General features: G+C 42.0%; 2 protein-coding genes across 2 annotated transcripts in view; one reads left to right on the top strand and one right to left on the bottom strand.

Moving 5' to 3' along the window:
* Positions 1 to 15,834, bottom strand: part of LOC110041163 (tetraspanin-7-like) — a 41,184-nt gene extending 25,350 nt beyond the window's left edge. Inside the window, exons 1-3 of the mRNA XM_020746442.2 lie at positions 15,760 to 15,834; positions 9,828 to 10,007; positions 958 to 1,146 (exon numbers count right to left, since the gene is read on the bottom strand). Of these exons, the coding sequence (XP_020602101.2) occupies positions 958 to 1,146; positions 9,828 to 9,905 (267 nt within the window). The 5' untranslated portion in view covers positions 9,906 to 10,007; positions 15,760 to 15,834. The remainder of the gene's footprint in view (positions 1 to 957; positions 1,147 to 9,827; positions 10,008 to 15,759) is intronic.
* Positions 10,007 to 15,718, top strand: LOC149109259 (uncharacterized). The gene has a single exon (XM_089293892.1). It carries the CDS (start codon positions 10,334 to 10,336, stop codon positions 15,317 to 15,319), a length of 4,986 nt encoding a protein of 1,661 aa, XP_089150018.1. The 5' UTR covers positions 10,007 to 10,333; the 3' UTR covers positions 15,320 to 15,718.
* Positions 15,835 to 16,190: the final 356 nt, after the last annotated feature.

Below are 16,190 nucleotides of genomic sequence, written 5' to 3'. Positions count from 1 at the left end.
CCAAAATTTTTGCCACTAAACTTAGGAGAAGTTCCACATGCATTATATCTTTTGATCTTTCCACAACTATAAATAAATCAGTACTGAATCATGCGGCAAAATACAATTTATGCAAAAAAAGAAAATTATAACATGCAGTGCTATCGTGCATTCACCACCGAATGCAAACTAGGAGAATATTTTTTCCCCTGACATTTTAAAATTGGGTCTTCAAAGAGTATTCGAAACATTTCTAAGGGGTTTCCAAAGTGTTCCCACGTTCCAAAGAGTTTCAAAGCGTTTCACAAAGGTTTCAAAGCATTTCAAAAGGGTTTCCAAAGGGTTTCAAAAGGGTTTCAAAGCATTTTCAAAGGGTTACCAAAGCATTTTCAAAGGGTTACCAAAGCATTTTCAAAGGGTTTCCAAAGGGTTTCAAAGCGTTTCCAAAGGGTTTCCAAAGGGTTTCAAACCCTTTGAAACCGGGTTTCCAAAGGTTTTCAGTCACCTCAAACCCCCTAGAAAACGCTTTTGTGGATAAGACGTGTTTTTGTATGGAGGGTCACACATCACACTTCAACTGCTAGCAGAAGTGGACTACGGATCCATATTCAATTTGGCTGAAGTTTGGAGAATGTCCCCTTGACTTTAGTGATCTCCAAAATTCATGCTATGTTTTTAAAAGTATTTATTCACACAGTCACTATTCGCTCCTATCTAGTACAATTCTCCAACTCACCGTAATTCTACTCGATCCGATTCTTAACAAGGTGTGGTCATAGTTTCGGTCACACAGGAATTTCCGGTAATTGTTAATCCTTATCTATTGGTTCAACTTACATCATTCTATATCAAAATCGCCACATGCTATTTGTCACGCAACATGATAACAACAAGTTTCCGACAGAAGTTACTGTGAAAAAAATATTCATTTGGGACATATAAAATAGTAAACTACAACATAAATGCACAATCTCTTACTGTTTTCAGCATGCATGAATGTTCTTTTAGAGCTCCACAGCAACCAATGAAACCAATGATTATGACAACAACTCCAGCACCTATCAGAACATAGCAGGCTGTGGAGTAATCATGGCTTGATAACTTCATGTAATCACTGAACTGTACACGTGCCCAAATCCCCACACCAAGAAGACCAAGTCCTGTGAGCTGAGAGATGTAAAATGGTATATTACTGTGGAGTGATCACTGTTTGAGTCTTCCACTCGTGGACAAATGGATTCACATAACCCAGGACCATGCCTACTTAAAATAGAGAGGTTGTTTGCTTGAATATTTAGGAGGAAAAAGGTCTCAGCAAGGGAATCAAGAGAACTGGGCCCAGGGTCCACAAATTTTTCATTTAATATATAGATTTAACCTAGTCTAAAATCAGAGCTCCCATAAAGTACTATTCACTTGTATTAATACTCGATACAATAACCTTAAGAGAAATTCACCAATAAGCATTTCATTAAACCAAATAAATTAGACAAACAAAATGATAAAATCTCCATAAACGCAATATGCAAATTAGCATGTGCGAGCGTCCAATAGCAAATCCTGTTCACCTTCAGAGCATAAAATGCTCAAAGTAGCAATAAACTACTTTTGGTAGGCTTAAAATAACAAAGTCAAATATGGTAATGCCACTTTCATCTCATAAGACACACAATCCATGACCATATTTAGAAGAAATATGTCAAATAAGGTTATCATTATGCATCAGTCAATTCCAGCAGTGCCCATTCCCCCCTCCCTCCCCCCCCCCCCCCTGGGCTAACCCCCGGGCATTAGATTAGCATTTTTTTTAAAAAATGGGCAAATTCCCTGGGGTGGGGACACACAAGTTGTCTAAATGCCCCGGGGTGGGGACGAAGAAAGAGGGCAAGTGCCCCGCCCCCAAGATCATCGCCTTCCAACACCTCCGCAGTTTTTCAATTAATCAGTGAATGAAGCGGTCAACTGCTCAGTATTTTAATGCAACGGTAAGACTTCAAGGACAACAGTACGTGTTAGTTGATTCTGATTATATTTATTTCTTTAGATTTGTTTTTAACAGTTTGCTAGAGGATAGCTGGGATTGGGGCGGAGGTGCCCCCAGCCGTGAGCGATGATAGGCACCTGTATTCGCAGGCTACTTTTTCTGTGAAGTTTCAAGACATTTTAAATCATGATGCATTGCATTTTAAGCTCACAAGATCTGTCTTGAAGATCGCATCATTTGAATTTGCAAACCTTAAGTATTTTAACTCCACTTTCGTGAATTAAAAAATGCTAGGCTAGTTTTGAATACAAAATAGTCGTGTTCATGTCAGTGATTGTTTTGTAATAAACAAAATATAGTTCACCTTGTTGCTTATATTTATATGCTGACAAGTAATGAAGAAATATCTAAAATTGAGAAAACACACCTTTAAAAACATCTGCAATTTTCTCTAGTCCCTGACAGACAAGCCATTGTTCGACAAATGCCTCGTCTTTCCCGATGAACTCATCCATGGCACTTTCTAAAACACGTGTGTCAAATGCCCGGGGGTCGCCCTGGGGTACGTAAATGCCCAACCCCCAGGCTGTGATAAAATTGCAGATGCCCCACCCCCAGGACTGACAACATGAGCAAATGCCCCGGGGTTGCCCGGGGGGGGGGGGGGGGGGATGGGGATGGGCACTGCTGGAATTGACTGATGCATTACTAGTTTCTTGCATTCTGGATAAATTTGTCAAAATGGCAGACATCAACAATGTACGCAAAAATCCTAGTGTTTTAGTCTCACAGACAAAAAGACAGATGAGCAACAGCAGATTGGAGGAGTGAAATACACAGAAAGAGTTTATTTTCTGTTCTGACATTGTGACCTTTGCAACACATTGCTAGTGTGCACAACATGTATGTACTTACAAAAGTTGGTACCGTCATTAAGCTCAAAGCAATTTGTCTTACTGTTATGGTGGGGTGGGAGTATCACAACTCAAATAGCCACTGTCTCAACTGCACAGACAAACCTCAATCCTGCAAGTGTCTTTATAATGAAGTCATCGGTATAACAAATGATATGCTATGCCCCAATGATAGTAAAATATATCAAAAAGAACCCCAATATCACAAAACCTTATTATTTACTGAACAAATTTCGCCAGTTTCTTGCCCCTTTGTCATATGGAGGTTCCACTATACCAGGTAGGAATGAATTAATATCACCATTGCCATCTTTGCCTCTTTATGAGCCTGAAAATAAGGCGGTGAGCAAAGTAGTAGGCAATTGCATTTAGGATAATGCCAACTTTTGTAAGTGTACACACATTCTGAGCACCATGCTTCCAAGACATGGTGTGCATGCAATCAGAAAACAGAGGTGCCTGGGCAATCTTCCATTTACAGCGTCTCACTTTGCTGGCTTTGCTGGTCTCATTCTGCAGCACATGAGAGCTTGCTCTCAGGCTAGATTCTAATTGGCCTTGCTGGGATCTTCTTTTCCCACATAGTCCTAATTTGGGCAAAATACCTTTGTATTTTATAGCCACTGTTCTTTAGGAGGGGGGCATTGGGGTTTGTGGTATTGCAGTGTAATTTGGACAATTTTTCTTGCAGTATTTCGGTAATTTAAATCTTGAATTGCAGTATTGCGGTATTCTCTGAACCTTTTTAGCATTTTAGACAGTATTAAAAATTATCCTCCAAGTCCTCCAACATTTTCTGAGCCTTTTCCAGTTTTCAATCAGAAAAGGGTGACTTATTTTTTGTTAATTATTAGCCAACACACCAGTGGATGTTGTTTATTTTGTCTAAATCAAAAATTACCTAACTTAACGTACATTAACAAATTCCTAATTGCTATTTTCGTGTTATTAATGCTCTAAACTTAAAGTGCCACTAACTCCAATTTTTTTTCCCTAATATAACTCTACTTTTTCTCCTGATCACCAAAAATTATTGTTGTAGCTATTTTCATTAATTTTGTATGAATTTTCAAAGTTCGTAAAATTGCCCTTTTCCATTTTCACGAATGAGGAATAGCAAAGAATGGGACGAGTTGGCCTCTGATGTCATTTCAGGAATAACAATATTTTGTTTCTGAGAAGAATATATGCCAACATGCCATAGTGTGTGTCAAAATCATTGCAGAATGCAAGGAATATGTGTTGTTGGAGGCTGCAGCAATACAGGATACGTATAATAGAGTCTTCCTCTTCATTCAGTTCCTCTATCCTGATGAAACTCGACCAGAATTGAGAAAAAGACCAAAGAAGTGGGCTGATCTGTGCAAAGCTAAAGCCAGAGAGCCATTAAGGATTTCTTCGATTTTGGGTTTGCCACTACTGTAAAAACCTAGAGATTTTCATGGCTTGTATATTCTTCTCTATCTCTAGTGGAAAGCTTGACATTGTCAAGGTGCTGCATAAGACACAAATTTGGGATAAGCTGAAAGCCATTTGACTATTCCGAGCACAAACGATCCTCTGAGTCCCAGTCAAAACTATAGGTGAGGAAATTACACAGTAAATTACACGCATCATGTTTTTTGTACTGGAAATAGAGACTTTTCTAAATGAGTAGTAAATGAAACCTACGTCCTACAACGAAGTGATTAAGATTGTTGAGACTTCGAACTGGCAGAATTGCTACGTATTTAATGATTTTAACAAAATCACACTCACACCGGAGGTTGTAATCTGGCCGTGTTTGTCAATGGCCATTCCGAATGCAGAACTGTTTCGTTCTTTGAGCTTCGTCTTGGAGGAACAAAATATATCTAAATTGCAAACTTAAAATGGATCAAGCATTTACAAATATAAGGGGAAAGATTAAGACTCGATTCTAGAGCTACCAATGGAGATTGTCATGCTGAAAGAAGAATGCCCTTGTCAGTTAACCAAAACGCAAACTAATGAGTTGAGAACTCCCAGGTCATTAGCATATGTAAAATGGACATTTCATTCAAAATAACAGTGAAGTAGAAATGTATTCATTTAACTGATGCTATACTGAACCTCTTTTCAATATCTTGTCAAAGGATTTTCCATGATTTACTAGTCCAAAATATGCAAATTTGTATAGCTTGTGTTGGCACACGGTAATTGTCTATGCATATACTACAGTCGGTCGACAATAGCAAAGTGAAAAGTTACCTCTCCTTTGGATATTGTTTGCCGACATCTCTGCTTATCTCTTATGTTAACACTATTTGCAATCATTAATCTGGAGAAGTAGGCAGGAGTGGACTATGACTGCATCACATTTTAACTTGTGTTTCAGGGGGAAATTAATGTTTGAATCTAACAATGTTTTTACACTCTGAAATCTGCACTTTCCTTAAAGTGAAATTACCAACTCTTCGTGTTCATTGACTTCTTTATAACTCTCTAAGAGCTGTAAGTTAACTCTTCAGCCATTATCTGTACCTTTATAACCCAAATAAGACCGGCAAATTGTGGATCCTGATCCTAACCTAAATTACAATGCGGAGATCTCAACTGGTGACCCACACTTCAAAATGGAAATATGTATGTATGTATGTATGTATGTATGTATGTATGTATGTATGTATGTATGTATGTATGTATGTATGTATGTATGTATGTATGTATGTATGTATGTATGTATGTATGTATGTATGTATGTATGTATGTATGTATGTATGTATGTATGTATGTATGTATGTATGTATGTATGTATGTATGTATGTATGTATGTATGTATGTATGTATGTATGTATGTATGTATGTATGTATGTATGTATGTATGTATGTATGTATGTATGTATGTATGTATGTATGTATGTATGTATGTATGTATGTATGTATGTATGTATGTATGTATGTATGTATGTATGTATGTATGTATGTATGTATGTATGTATGTATGTATGTATGTATGTATGTATGTATGTATGTATGTATGTATGTATGTATGTATGTATGTATGTATGTATGTATGTATGTATGTATGTATGTATGTATGTATGTATGTATGTATGTATGTATGTATGTATGTATGTATGTATGTATGTATGTATGTATGTATGTATGTATGTATGTATGTATGTATGTATGTATGTATGTATGTATGTATGTATGTATGTATGTATGTATGTATGTATGTATGTATGTATGTATGTATGTATGTATGTATGTATGTATGTATGTATGTATGTATGTATGTATGTATGTATGTATGTATGTATGTATGTATGTATGTATGTATGTATGTATGTATGTATGTATGTATGTATGTATGTATGTATGTATGTATGTATGTATGTATGTATGTATGTATGTATGTATGTATGTATGTATGTATGTATGTATGTATGTATGTATGTATGTATGTATGTATGTATGTATGTATGTATGTATGTATGTATGTATGTATGTATGTATGTATGTATGTATGTATGTATGTATGTATGTATGTATGTATATATAAGTGTAAGATGAGACGTCATGAAGCAAACTTCTAACTAACTGTTCCGGCTTTTAATATGACGTTTCGGCCTTCGGCCTTCTTCAGATTGGAACAATATTTACAAGTTAAAAAATAAAACGTTAAAAATCCTTTTTAACGTTTTATTTTTTAACTTGTAAACGTTAAAAATCCTTTTTAACGTTTTATTTTTTAACTTGTAAATATTGTTCCAATCTGAAGAAGGCCGAAGGCCGAAACGTCACATTAAAAGCCGGAACAGTTAGAAGTTTGCTTCATGACGCCTCATCTTACACTTAACTAAAATTCACATTGAAGCACGGTATCTTTTGATCCTTCTACTGGAAGTCACCGTTTGGAAAACCATATTATTCTGCCTATATATATATATATATATATATATATATATATATATATATATATATATATATATATATAGGCAGAATAATATGGTTTTCCAAACGGTGACTTCCAGTAGAAGGATCAAAAGATACCGTGCTTCAATGTGAATTTTAGTTAAGTGTTTGATAAAGCAAGGACGGACAACTTCTGACGGTAAAAAAAGTTAAAAAGTTAAAAATTTAATAGAAAAACGTTTCGGTCTTTGACCTTCATCAGTTACAAGAGAAAAAGAACGAAAACTAAGTTTAAATACGGTTACAGTGTGGGAGATTACGTAACGAAATGAAAAATACAATATTGTGCTATTAATACATCGTGATTAATACAATACAGGAAGAAAATGCAAAACGAGAAATACAATGCTGTACTATAAATTGCGTCATACAGGGTGATAATTAATAGACCAAACGAAAAGAATACAATACTGTGCATAAATTACATTATAGAGCATGATAATTGCAGAACTAGGTTAAATTCAACCTAAAAACTAAAAGAGTTAAAATAGATAAAACGGACTCTTGCAATGCGGTAAATATAACGGGAAAAATAGTTTGCAAAGATAAGCAGTTGAAAAAAAAAAGAAACCTACGTTTACGCTGGACAAGGTTAATAACAAATCCCAAATCGAGGCCTTTGGAGCATTAAAGGGTTGACAAACAACAAAATCCCTGGAGGGGCCCTTAAACAATAAGCTGTAATAAGATCCCAGGCAGGGCCTTTGAGCATACCTAACACCCAAAAAGCTGACAAAATCCAAGGAAGGGCCTTTGAACTGCCTTATGGCGCGAACGCAGATTTACACAAGAGAAAGTTAATTATAACAAATTCTGTTTTTGGAGTGAAATTCTTTTCTTTTATTTAAGCCATGGGGAGCCAAAGAGAACAGTTGAGCACTCCAATAAGCCTCTTTTGTAATTAAAAACCTATCGATCTTGTCTGAGTCATTGGGGGCCTGCACCTGATCAATGCATTGGAATTCAAAATCATCCAAGGAGTGTGGAATTTTATTGAAATGTACTGCTACCTCACAAGTGGTTTTGTTTGTGAGCATAGCAGACTTGTGGTTACGAAACCTAACCCGAAAATCGGTGGTAGTTGATCCTATGTACTGTAAACGACATTTCTTGCAGGAAACTAAATAGATCACGTTTTTAGAATCACAAGAAAGCCTTGAATGAATGGTGTATTTTCTGCCCGTTTTAAAACTTAGAAATGATTTAGATTCAACAAAGAAATTTCGACAGAGATCGCATCTATTTCTTTCACATTTAAAGCAGCCATTGTTTGGCTGAATTGTTTGTCCCTCATCGGCGGTTTTAAAACGAGATGGTGCTAATAATTCTTTCAGGTTTTTTTGTTCTACGAAAAGATGGTATGATAGAGCCTTGAGGGAAAAGTTCTTTCAATTTGGGGTTGGATTGCAAAATCAACAAATGCTTTCTAATTATGCTACTCACATTAGGCAAATTAGGATTAAATGTGAGAACAAATGGAAATAATTTCTTCGATTGTTTTCCGTGTTGCCGTAGTAAATCATTCCTAGAAATGGTGGAGGCTTTGGAGAATTGATCGTCAACTAATTTGGAGGGATAACCCTGATTAACAAGATAACCCTTGTACTCAACTGTTCTCTCGGCAAGGAAAGTTTCTTCAGAGCAATTTCTCTTCAATCTAGTCGCTACTCCAAAAGGAATAGCCTTGAAGACATGCTTAATATATATCCAAATCGTAGCTAGACTCCAAATTGTAATGCTACATGATAGAGTTCTTTCACTCAAAAATCTTGTCCAGTTTTGATAAAATATGAATCACAAATAACCAAAAAAGTTTTGACTGCCCTCGAATCTCAGTCAAAAGTCTCTTGGGTGTTTTAGCCCGGTTCCCGAAGTGACGTCACTAGTAGCCTGACCCAGATCCCACTTTGCGCAGTCGCGAACATAGAAATTACATGTTCAAACACCTGTAGAAATGTCGGAATTTTGTCAATCAAGATAATTTTTTCGCTGAAGTTAATCAGGGAAACTAGTAGATTTTATTAAAGGAGATACATTTTGGGGGGTTAGTGGCACTTTAACATACAGAGTAGTGCTTTCGGTATGACATCAAGTTTGGACTTTGTATTGAAGTGTTGCAGTATTATTTTGGCGATTTTTTTGCAATATTGAGGTATTTGCCAAATTTTTATCTGGTACTGCAGAAAAACCTCCTCCTCTCATACACAAGACAGGCAGCCTTTATTTAAGCACGGTGAATCCCCTTTGGAAAAATGTCACCTACACTAGCTACTCATCAAGAGTCTTATATGAAGATCACAAACTGACATGACATATGAACTATATGCATGTAGATTGACAGCTTACACCAGCAAGTGGGATCATGTGTACTAAAGGCATCCATGATCGAGTGTCGATCGATACTCTCGATCAGTACTCTCAATCAATACTTGATCGATACTCAATTGACACTCCATCGACACCTTAGTTGACACTCAATGGACACTCGTTTGACATATTGGTCAAAAGTTGGTCAGGAGTTGACTAATTTTCAATCGATGCATATGATGAGTCGGTCGACACTCGGCTGATTATCGACCTGCTGTTAATCAAGTGTCAATCGTGTGTTGACCAAGTATCGATTGGGATGTTGATTGAATATTGATCGAGATGTCAATAAAGGGTATCTGATCTCGGGTATCCACCAATACTCGACCGTGGGTGCCTTTAGTACACATGATCCAGCAAGTGTACCCCCCCCCCCCAAAAGAATTCTTACATGAAAGTCGACAAATTAAGCTTATACGTCTAAAACAACAACAAATAAGCTTGAATATCAATTTAATTAATCGAGCTCTATTCAGCTCGTAGCAACCTTTTAGCTAAGAGTTTAGAATTGAAAAAAATGCGTATCTCCACGAATAACAAGTAAACTTGAAGGTTACAGATTACGTAAGCTTACGTTCAGATAAAAAGATTCAAATTAAAAAAAAACTGGCGATCTGTATAATAGCTTATGCTTTCTGACTTACCCAAAACAGTGTAATAAAGACGAACAACATACAACGAACAAACTGCATACACGGTCCAAGCTTTCCTTCTGCAGCCATCACTATTTTTCAACACAATACTTGTCGTTTGGGAGGCTGGATTTAACTTTCCACCCAAAGCTATTGGTACAACGGTAGGTTTGATCACAAGGATGCAACCAGCGCCAGTAGGCTGGTTGTCCAGCGGCACTCCGCTGTAGTCGGTCGGTCAGCGGCGTTCATTGTTGTATAAAAGCCCGCGCGATCAGCCTTCATTCGTCCGCCATCTTGGTTGTATCTAGTTCTCGTTACGGGGAGATTTCGCTTGCATTAAAGATAAAGCTTACAGTTCGTCGGGGCCTAGTGTGTGTCCATTTAGAGTACTGGCGTGGTGGCAGCGATAAAGATTCACGTTCCCGTCAGATCCAACGCACTTTATCGACAGATTCGTCGGGATTCCCGAGCAGCCAAGAGTCGGTTGTCGATATCATCTTGTTCCGTAAGCTGCGATGTCTTCTAACAGAGCCCCCAAGCAGTGGTGCCTCTCAAAGAACGAAACTTTAACCTCCTTCGAGAGTTGGAAACAAAATCTTCTCTACACCTTGTCTCTGGACGCCAATTTCGCGCCATTTTTGGGCGAAGGGTCGTCGTGGCTGAAAAAGACTAGGGCGAGCCCGTTACGCGGTTACACTGATGATGGGGAGTCGGTTCCAGCTGCTCGAAGGCGAACTGCTACCCAAAAGGTAAACATGCTCGAACTCATGCTAGGCCAGATTGCAAATTATTGCCCAATTATCTCTCGTAATACGATTGTCAAGAATTCTACTTGTATTGGGGACATATGGCAGACAATTAGACTTCATTTCGGATTCCAGACTACTGGGGGTCACTTTTTAGACCTGGATGACATTCATTTGAACCTCGATGAGCGCCCAGAAGATCTTTTCCAGCGTCTTATGGCTTTTGTGGAGGACAGTTTAATTAAACCTCACACCCTGCTCCACCACGGATCTGTTCTTGAGGAGGAAGAGGAATTGTCACCGACGTTAGAGAATTTTGTTATTTTAATGTGGCTGAGATTGATTAACCCTGCTTTACCTAAACTTGTTAAACAACGATATGGAACTGAACTTCGGTCTCGTACTTTGGCGTCCTTAAAGCCTGAGATCTCCCAGGCGCTGGACTCACTCCTTGATGAAATCCGTTCTGCCGAAGACACAAAAGTCATGCGTACAGGAGCCTCATTTGCCACTCAGAAATCCTCTTTTCGGAGGGGTACACCGACCTACAGTAAGTCGTCTGCGAGGTTCCCCGGACGCTCCTCTCAAAAGGCGAAAGAATGCCCCCTCTGTAAACAAGCTGGCCGCGCTTCTCACAGCCACTTTTTAAGCGAATGTGGGTTCCTTCCTGAACAGGACCGTTTGTACCTTCTGAAAGCTCGTCAGATTGTTTCAATCCTGGATGACGACAGCGTTGAGTTAGACCTTTTGTCAAGTAATGTTGACCCGCCGCGTCATCAGAATCTGGTTGAGCAGAGTGATCCATTTACGTCTGATGCATCCAGGAGGGTCCTCGTACGTCAGTCCCCGTACATTGACACGTTTTTCGGCCATCATCGGGCTAGAGTCATCATTGACAGCGGCGCCACAGGTAACATGATCAGGCTCTCCGCTGTACAGAGGCTCGGTGCAGGGATCTGGCACAGTTCACAGTCAGCTCATCAAGCGGATGGCTCCTCTCCTTTGAAAGTCCTGGGGGAAACTCGCCTGAGCCTCACCCGTGGAAGTCATTCGTTTCAATTTGAAGGTCTTGTTGTGGAGAATCTGGACGTAGATGTCTTGGCTGGTACTCCCTTCATGGAAGCGAATGACATAACCATTCGTCCTGCCAAACGCCAGGTCATCCTCGGGGATGGTACCATCTTCACCTACGGATCTGTCAACCATCCTCCGACTCACAATGCTGTCCGCCGTGCACAAGTGCTGCGTGCACCCCCTTCTTCTACCACTGTCTGGCCTGGCGACTTTATAGAAATAGTTCTCCCGGAAGATTCCCTACCTGATGCTGAGTACGCTCTAGAGCCTCGATTTGACGCCACTAACGCCCGTTCGGCCAAAGTCGTCGACATGTGGCCGCCTCCCTGTCTCATCACAAGCGTCGCTGGTAGAGTGCGTATTCCTAACCTCTCAGATAGGCCTTATGTCCTGAAACGAAATGAACACTTTTGCCAGGTCAACCCTGTCTTCTGTCCGTCTACTCAAGATCAGTCTTCCAACCCAGTTGACAACCTTCCGTACCACAAGGTGTGTTCAGTCCCAGTTTCAGAGTCAAAGTACTCCCAGGGCGTGGCACTAGACCCCGACAACCTCCTCCCTCCAGACATCACAACCAAGCTCCGTAACCTTTTGGTCCAGTACGACTCCGTCTTTGATCCAGCAATTACCGGCTACAATGGCGCCTTTGGTCCCCTTCGGGCAAAAGTAAATATGGGCCCGGTAGAACCTCCTCAGCGTAAAGGTCGCCTCCCCCTGTACGGTCGCGATAAACTTGTCGAGCTCCAGCAGAAGTTCGATGAATTGGAAAATCTTGGCGTGTTCCGTCGCCCCGAAGACGTTGATGTTTCTGTCGAGTATCTTAACCCGTCGTTCCTGGTCAAAAAGTCGTCGGGTGGCTTTCGTCTCGTCACTGACTTCGCAGACGTAGGTCGTTATAGCAAACCCCAGCCCTCCCTGCTCCTGGACGTGGATTCTACCCTACGCTGCATAGCCCAGTGGAGACACATCATCGTCTCAGACCTAACCAGAGCCTTCTATCAGATCCCTCTCGCCCGTGAGTCCATGAAGTACTGCGGAGTCGCTACCCCATTCCGGGGCGTACGCGTCTATGCCCGGTCGGCCATGGGTATACCTGGCTCGGAAACCGCACTTGAAGAGCTCATGTGTCGCGTCTTGGGTGACCTCCTCCAGGCTGGTATCGTAGCCAAGATAGCAGATGATCTGTATTGTGGGGGCAACAGCCCAGACGAGTTGCTCCGAAATTGGTCTTCTGTTCTCCAAGCTCTCCATAAAGCTAGCCTACGCCTTTCGGCGTCGAAGACCATCATCAACCCCAAAACTACTTCCATCTTGGGTTGGACTTGGTCCCAAGGCACTCTTCGCGCCAGCCCTCATCGCGTCTCAACACTGTCCTCCTGCAGTCCTCCCAATAAAGTTGGCGGCATGAAGTCCTTTATCGGTGCGGTCAAGGTCCTTGCTCGTGTTGTTCCACATTGTTCTGCTCTATTGGCCCCCCTTGACGAGGCTGTAGCCGGGAAACAGTCCCAGGATGACATTGTCTGGTCCGAACATCTTACTGAAGCCTTCAAGTCTGCTCAAGCTGCCGTGGCGTCTAGCCAAACAATTACTCTCCCGAAGCCAGATGACCAGTTATGGATCGTGACCGACGCTGCTGTCAAGAGACCCAGCATCGCCGCCACTCTCTACATCTCGCGGGGTGACAAGCTAGCCCTCGCTGGTTTCTTTAGTGCAAAGTTGCGTAGTCACCAATTATCCTGGTTACCGTGCGAAGTGGAAGCACTTGCGATTGGTGTTGCAACAAAACACTTTAGCCCCTACTTAATACAATCTAAACACAAGGCCTGCGTGCTCACCGACAGTAAGCCTTGTGTCCAGGCCTTCGAGAAAATGTGTAGGGGAGAGTTTTCCGCTAGCCCGCGAGTGTCGACTTATTTGTCAACTGTCAGCCGCTTCCAAGCCAACGTGAGGCATGTTGCCGGTGCTGCGATCCTACCTTCTGACTTTGCAAGCCGCAATGCACCGGACTGCTTTGATCCTTCTTGTCAGGTGTGCAAATTCATCACCCAAGCTGAGGAATCTGTCGTCCGACACCTATCTGCCCAGGACGTCCTATCTGGTCAGAAGAACCTCCCTTTCACAAGTCGAGAAACTTGGTTGTCTATCCAATCTGAGTGCGCGGACTTACGTCGAACGCATGCCCACCTAATACAAGGGACTCGTCCGTCCAAGAAGCTTACTAACATTAAGGACGTGAAAAGGTACTTGTCTGTCGCCTCTATCTCCAGTGATGGCCTCTTAGTCGTGAAAAAGACTGAGCCTTTGGCTCCTTCGCGTGATTGTATCGTAGTGCCCAGACAGGTCTTAGATGGTTTACTAACCGCCCTACACCTCAGGTTGTCTCATCCATCGTGTCTCCAGCTTAAGAAAGTTGTCAGCCGCTACTTTTACGCCCTTGACCTAGACAGGGCCATAGAGCGCGTTTCTCTTGGTTGCCATCCTTGCGCTGCACTTCGCCACGTCCCCCACGCTGTTATAGAACAGTCAACTTCTGATCCTCCAGCAGCAGTGGGTGTCTCCTTCGCAGCCGATATCCTGAAGCAGTCTCGCCAACTTATTTTGGTGCTCCGAGAGTGCGTTACCTCCTATACTTCGACCCTCCTCGTGGTAGACGAGAAGCATGGGACCTTACGCGATGGGTTAATCCAATTATGCGTCGGCCTGCGACCCCTTGATGGACCTAACGCTGTCATTCGGTGTGACCCAGCGCCCGCCTTCAGAGCTCTCGTGAATGACCAAGTCCTATTGCAACACAAGATTAGCCTTGAGATAGGTCGCGTGAAGAATCAGAACAAGAACCCTGTCGCTGAAAAAGCAATCCAAGAGTTGGAACACGAACTCCAGCGGCTTCAACCGGAAGGTGGCCCTGTCTCTCCTAGGACTCTGTCCGTAGCCACTGCCCACCTGAACTCAAGAATCCGCTGCCACGGCCTATCCTCTAGAGAAATGTGGACTCAGAGAGATCAGTTTACCAACTCTCAGATTCCCCTAACAGATCAGGCGCTAATACGCGAGCAGCATCTACAAAGACTGGTAAACCATCCCCACAGTGAAACGTCAAAAGCCCCGCGTAGTGACTTGCGCAGCTCTCCTTCAATAACTGTTGGTGACTTAGTTTACCTCTACTGTGATCGTAATAAGTCCCAAAGTCGTGACCGATACCTCGTTGTCTTAGTGGACGGTGAGTGGTGCAATGTTCGCAAGTTTGTTGGGTCACAGCTACGAAACGTTTCGTACCGTGTGAAGAAGAATGAGTGCTATAAGGTCGCTCCCATCCGAGTACACACGCCCTGGCGCCCCAGTGAAGAAGAGTCCAGCAACTGCGATCTTGACATCGGTGTCGACCAGAGCCCTCCTATTGATGATCGAGGACTTCCTAACGACGAGGAACCTTCCCTAGAAAGCCCCCCGTTACCTCCACCTGCCCCAGGGATCCCTATCAAGTTATCGTCCCCACCTTCCGCTTTTGTCCCGGCAGAAGATGTCCCGAGATACGGCGAGGATAGCCAACCCGGTTCGCCGGATGACGTCGAGGTTATACCTGCCCCCTCTCCAAGTGTTAGCCCTGCAGTGAACAAACGTCCAACTCGGCAACGGCGTCTCCCGCAACGTCTTCAGGACTATGTAGTAGAGTTGAAGTAGCCCGGTCAATCCTAATCCTTTAGCCGTAGCCGGACAATTCTAGACATTTAGCTGTCTCTCAGCATTTGTTTAGTTTTTTTTTTTCCTCTTATCTGGTCCGAGACTTTAAGACTGCTCTTCATACAGTACATTTCTCGTACATAACCTGTGTGTGTATTTCATACCGACTTATCGCCTAGTGTTTCTTTATTTGCATGCTTATTTGTTTAAGAAGGAAAAAAAAAGAAGCCACGCCAGTAGGCTGGTTGTCCAGCGGCACTCCGCTGTAGTCGGTCGGTCAGCGGCGTTCATTGTTGTATAAAAGCCCGCGCGATCAGCCTTCATTCGTCCGCCATCTTGGTTGTATCTAGTTCTCGTTACGGGGAGATTTCGCTTGCATTAAAGATAAAGCTTACAGTTCGTCGGGGCCTAGTGTGTGTCCATTTAGACTACTGGCGCAGAGATCACAAAGATACAATTGTTTCCTGTTCGGGATAAGGCGTTTAGGCAAGCGCAGGATTGACTTGTGGCGACAAAGCTCAAAGATAAGATGGGGTGGGGGTGGGGTGCGTATGTATTTTGTTCCTTCAAATCTCTACCGCTGCAGTGTAAACAGTCTATACAGAAAACCAAGATATCAATCTTAAATAGATATTTGGATTTTAGCTCCTATCAAATAAAAATCGCAAGACATTTTAATGTCTTGTCATCTCGGTTTCTCCTGATGCGGGTTTAATTAGTACAGGGTGAGGCCCCAGGGGGTGCTCCCTAGTATGGGCAAGGTCTGAACCTATCCTTATGTAAATAGACTAATGTTGCACTAAGTCTATTGCCATGTGGAGCAATGCAAGCCAAGATTGGACTTGTGCGTCAGTTTGCTGGGCACTCACAT

The sequence above is a fragment of the Orbicella faveolata genome, unplaced genomic scaffold, assembly GCF_042242905.1.
Source record: "Orbicella faveolata isolate gen_17 unplaced genomic scaffold, um_ofav_v1 contig_25, whole genome shotgun sequence".
Lineage (NCBI taxonomy): Eukaryota > Metazoa > Cnidaria > Anthozoa > Scleractinia > Merulinidae > Orbicella > Orbicella faveolata.
Note: the sequence above shows the minus strand (reverse complement) of the source record. Positions and strands in the feature narration are given on the sequence as shown.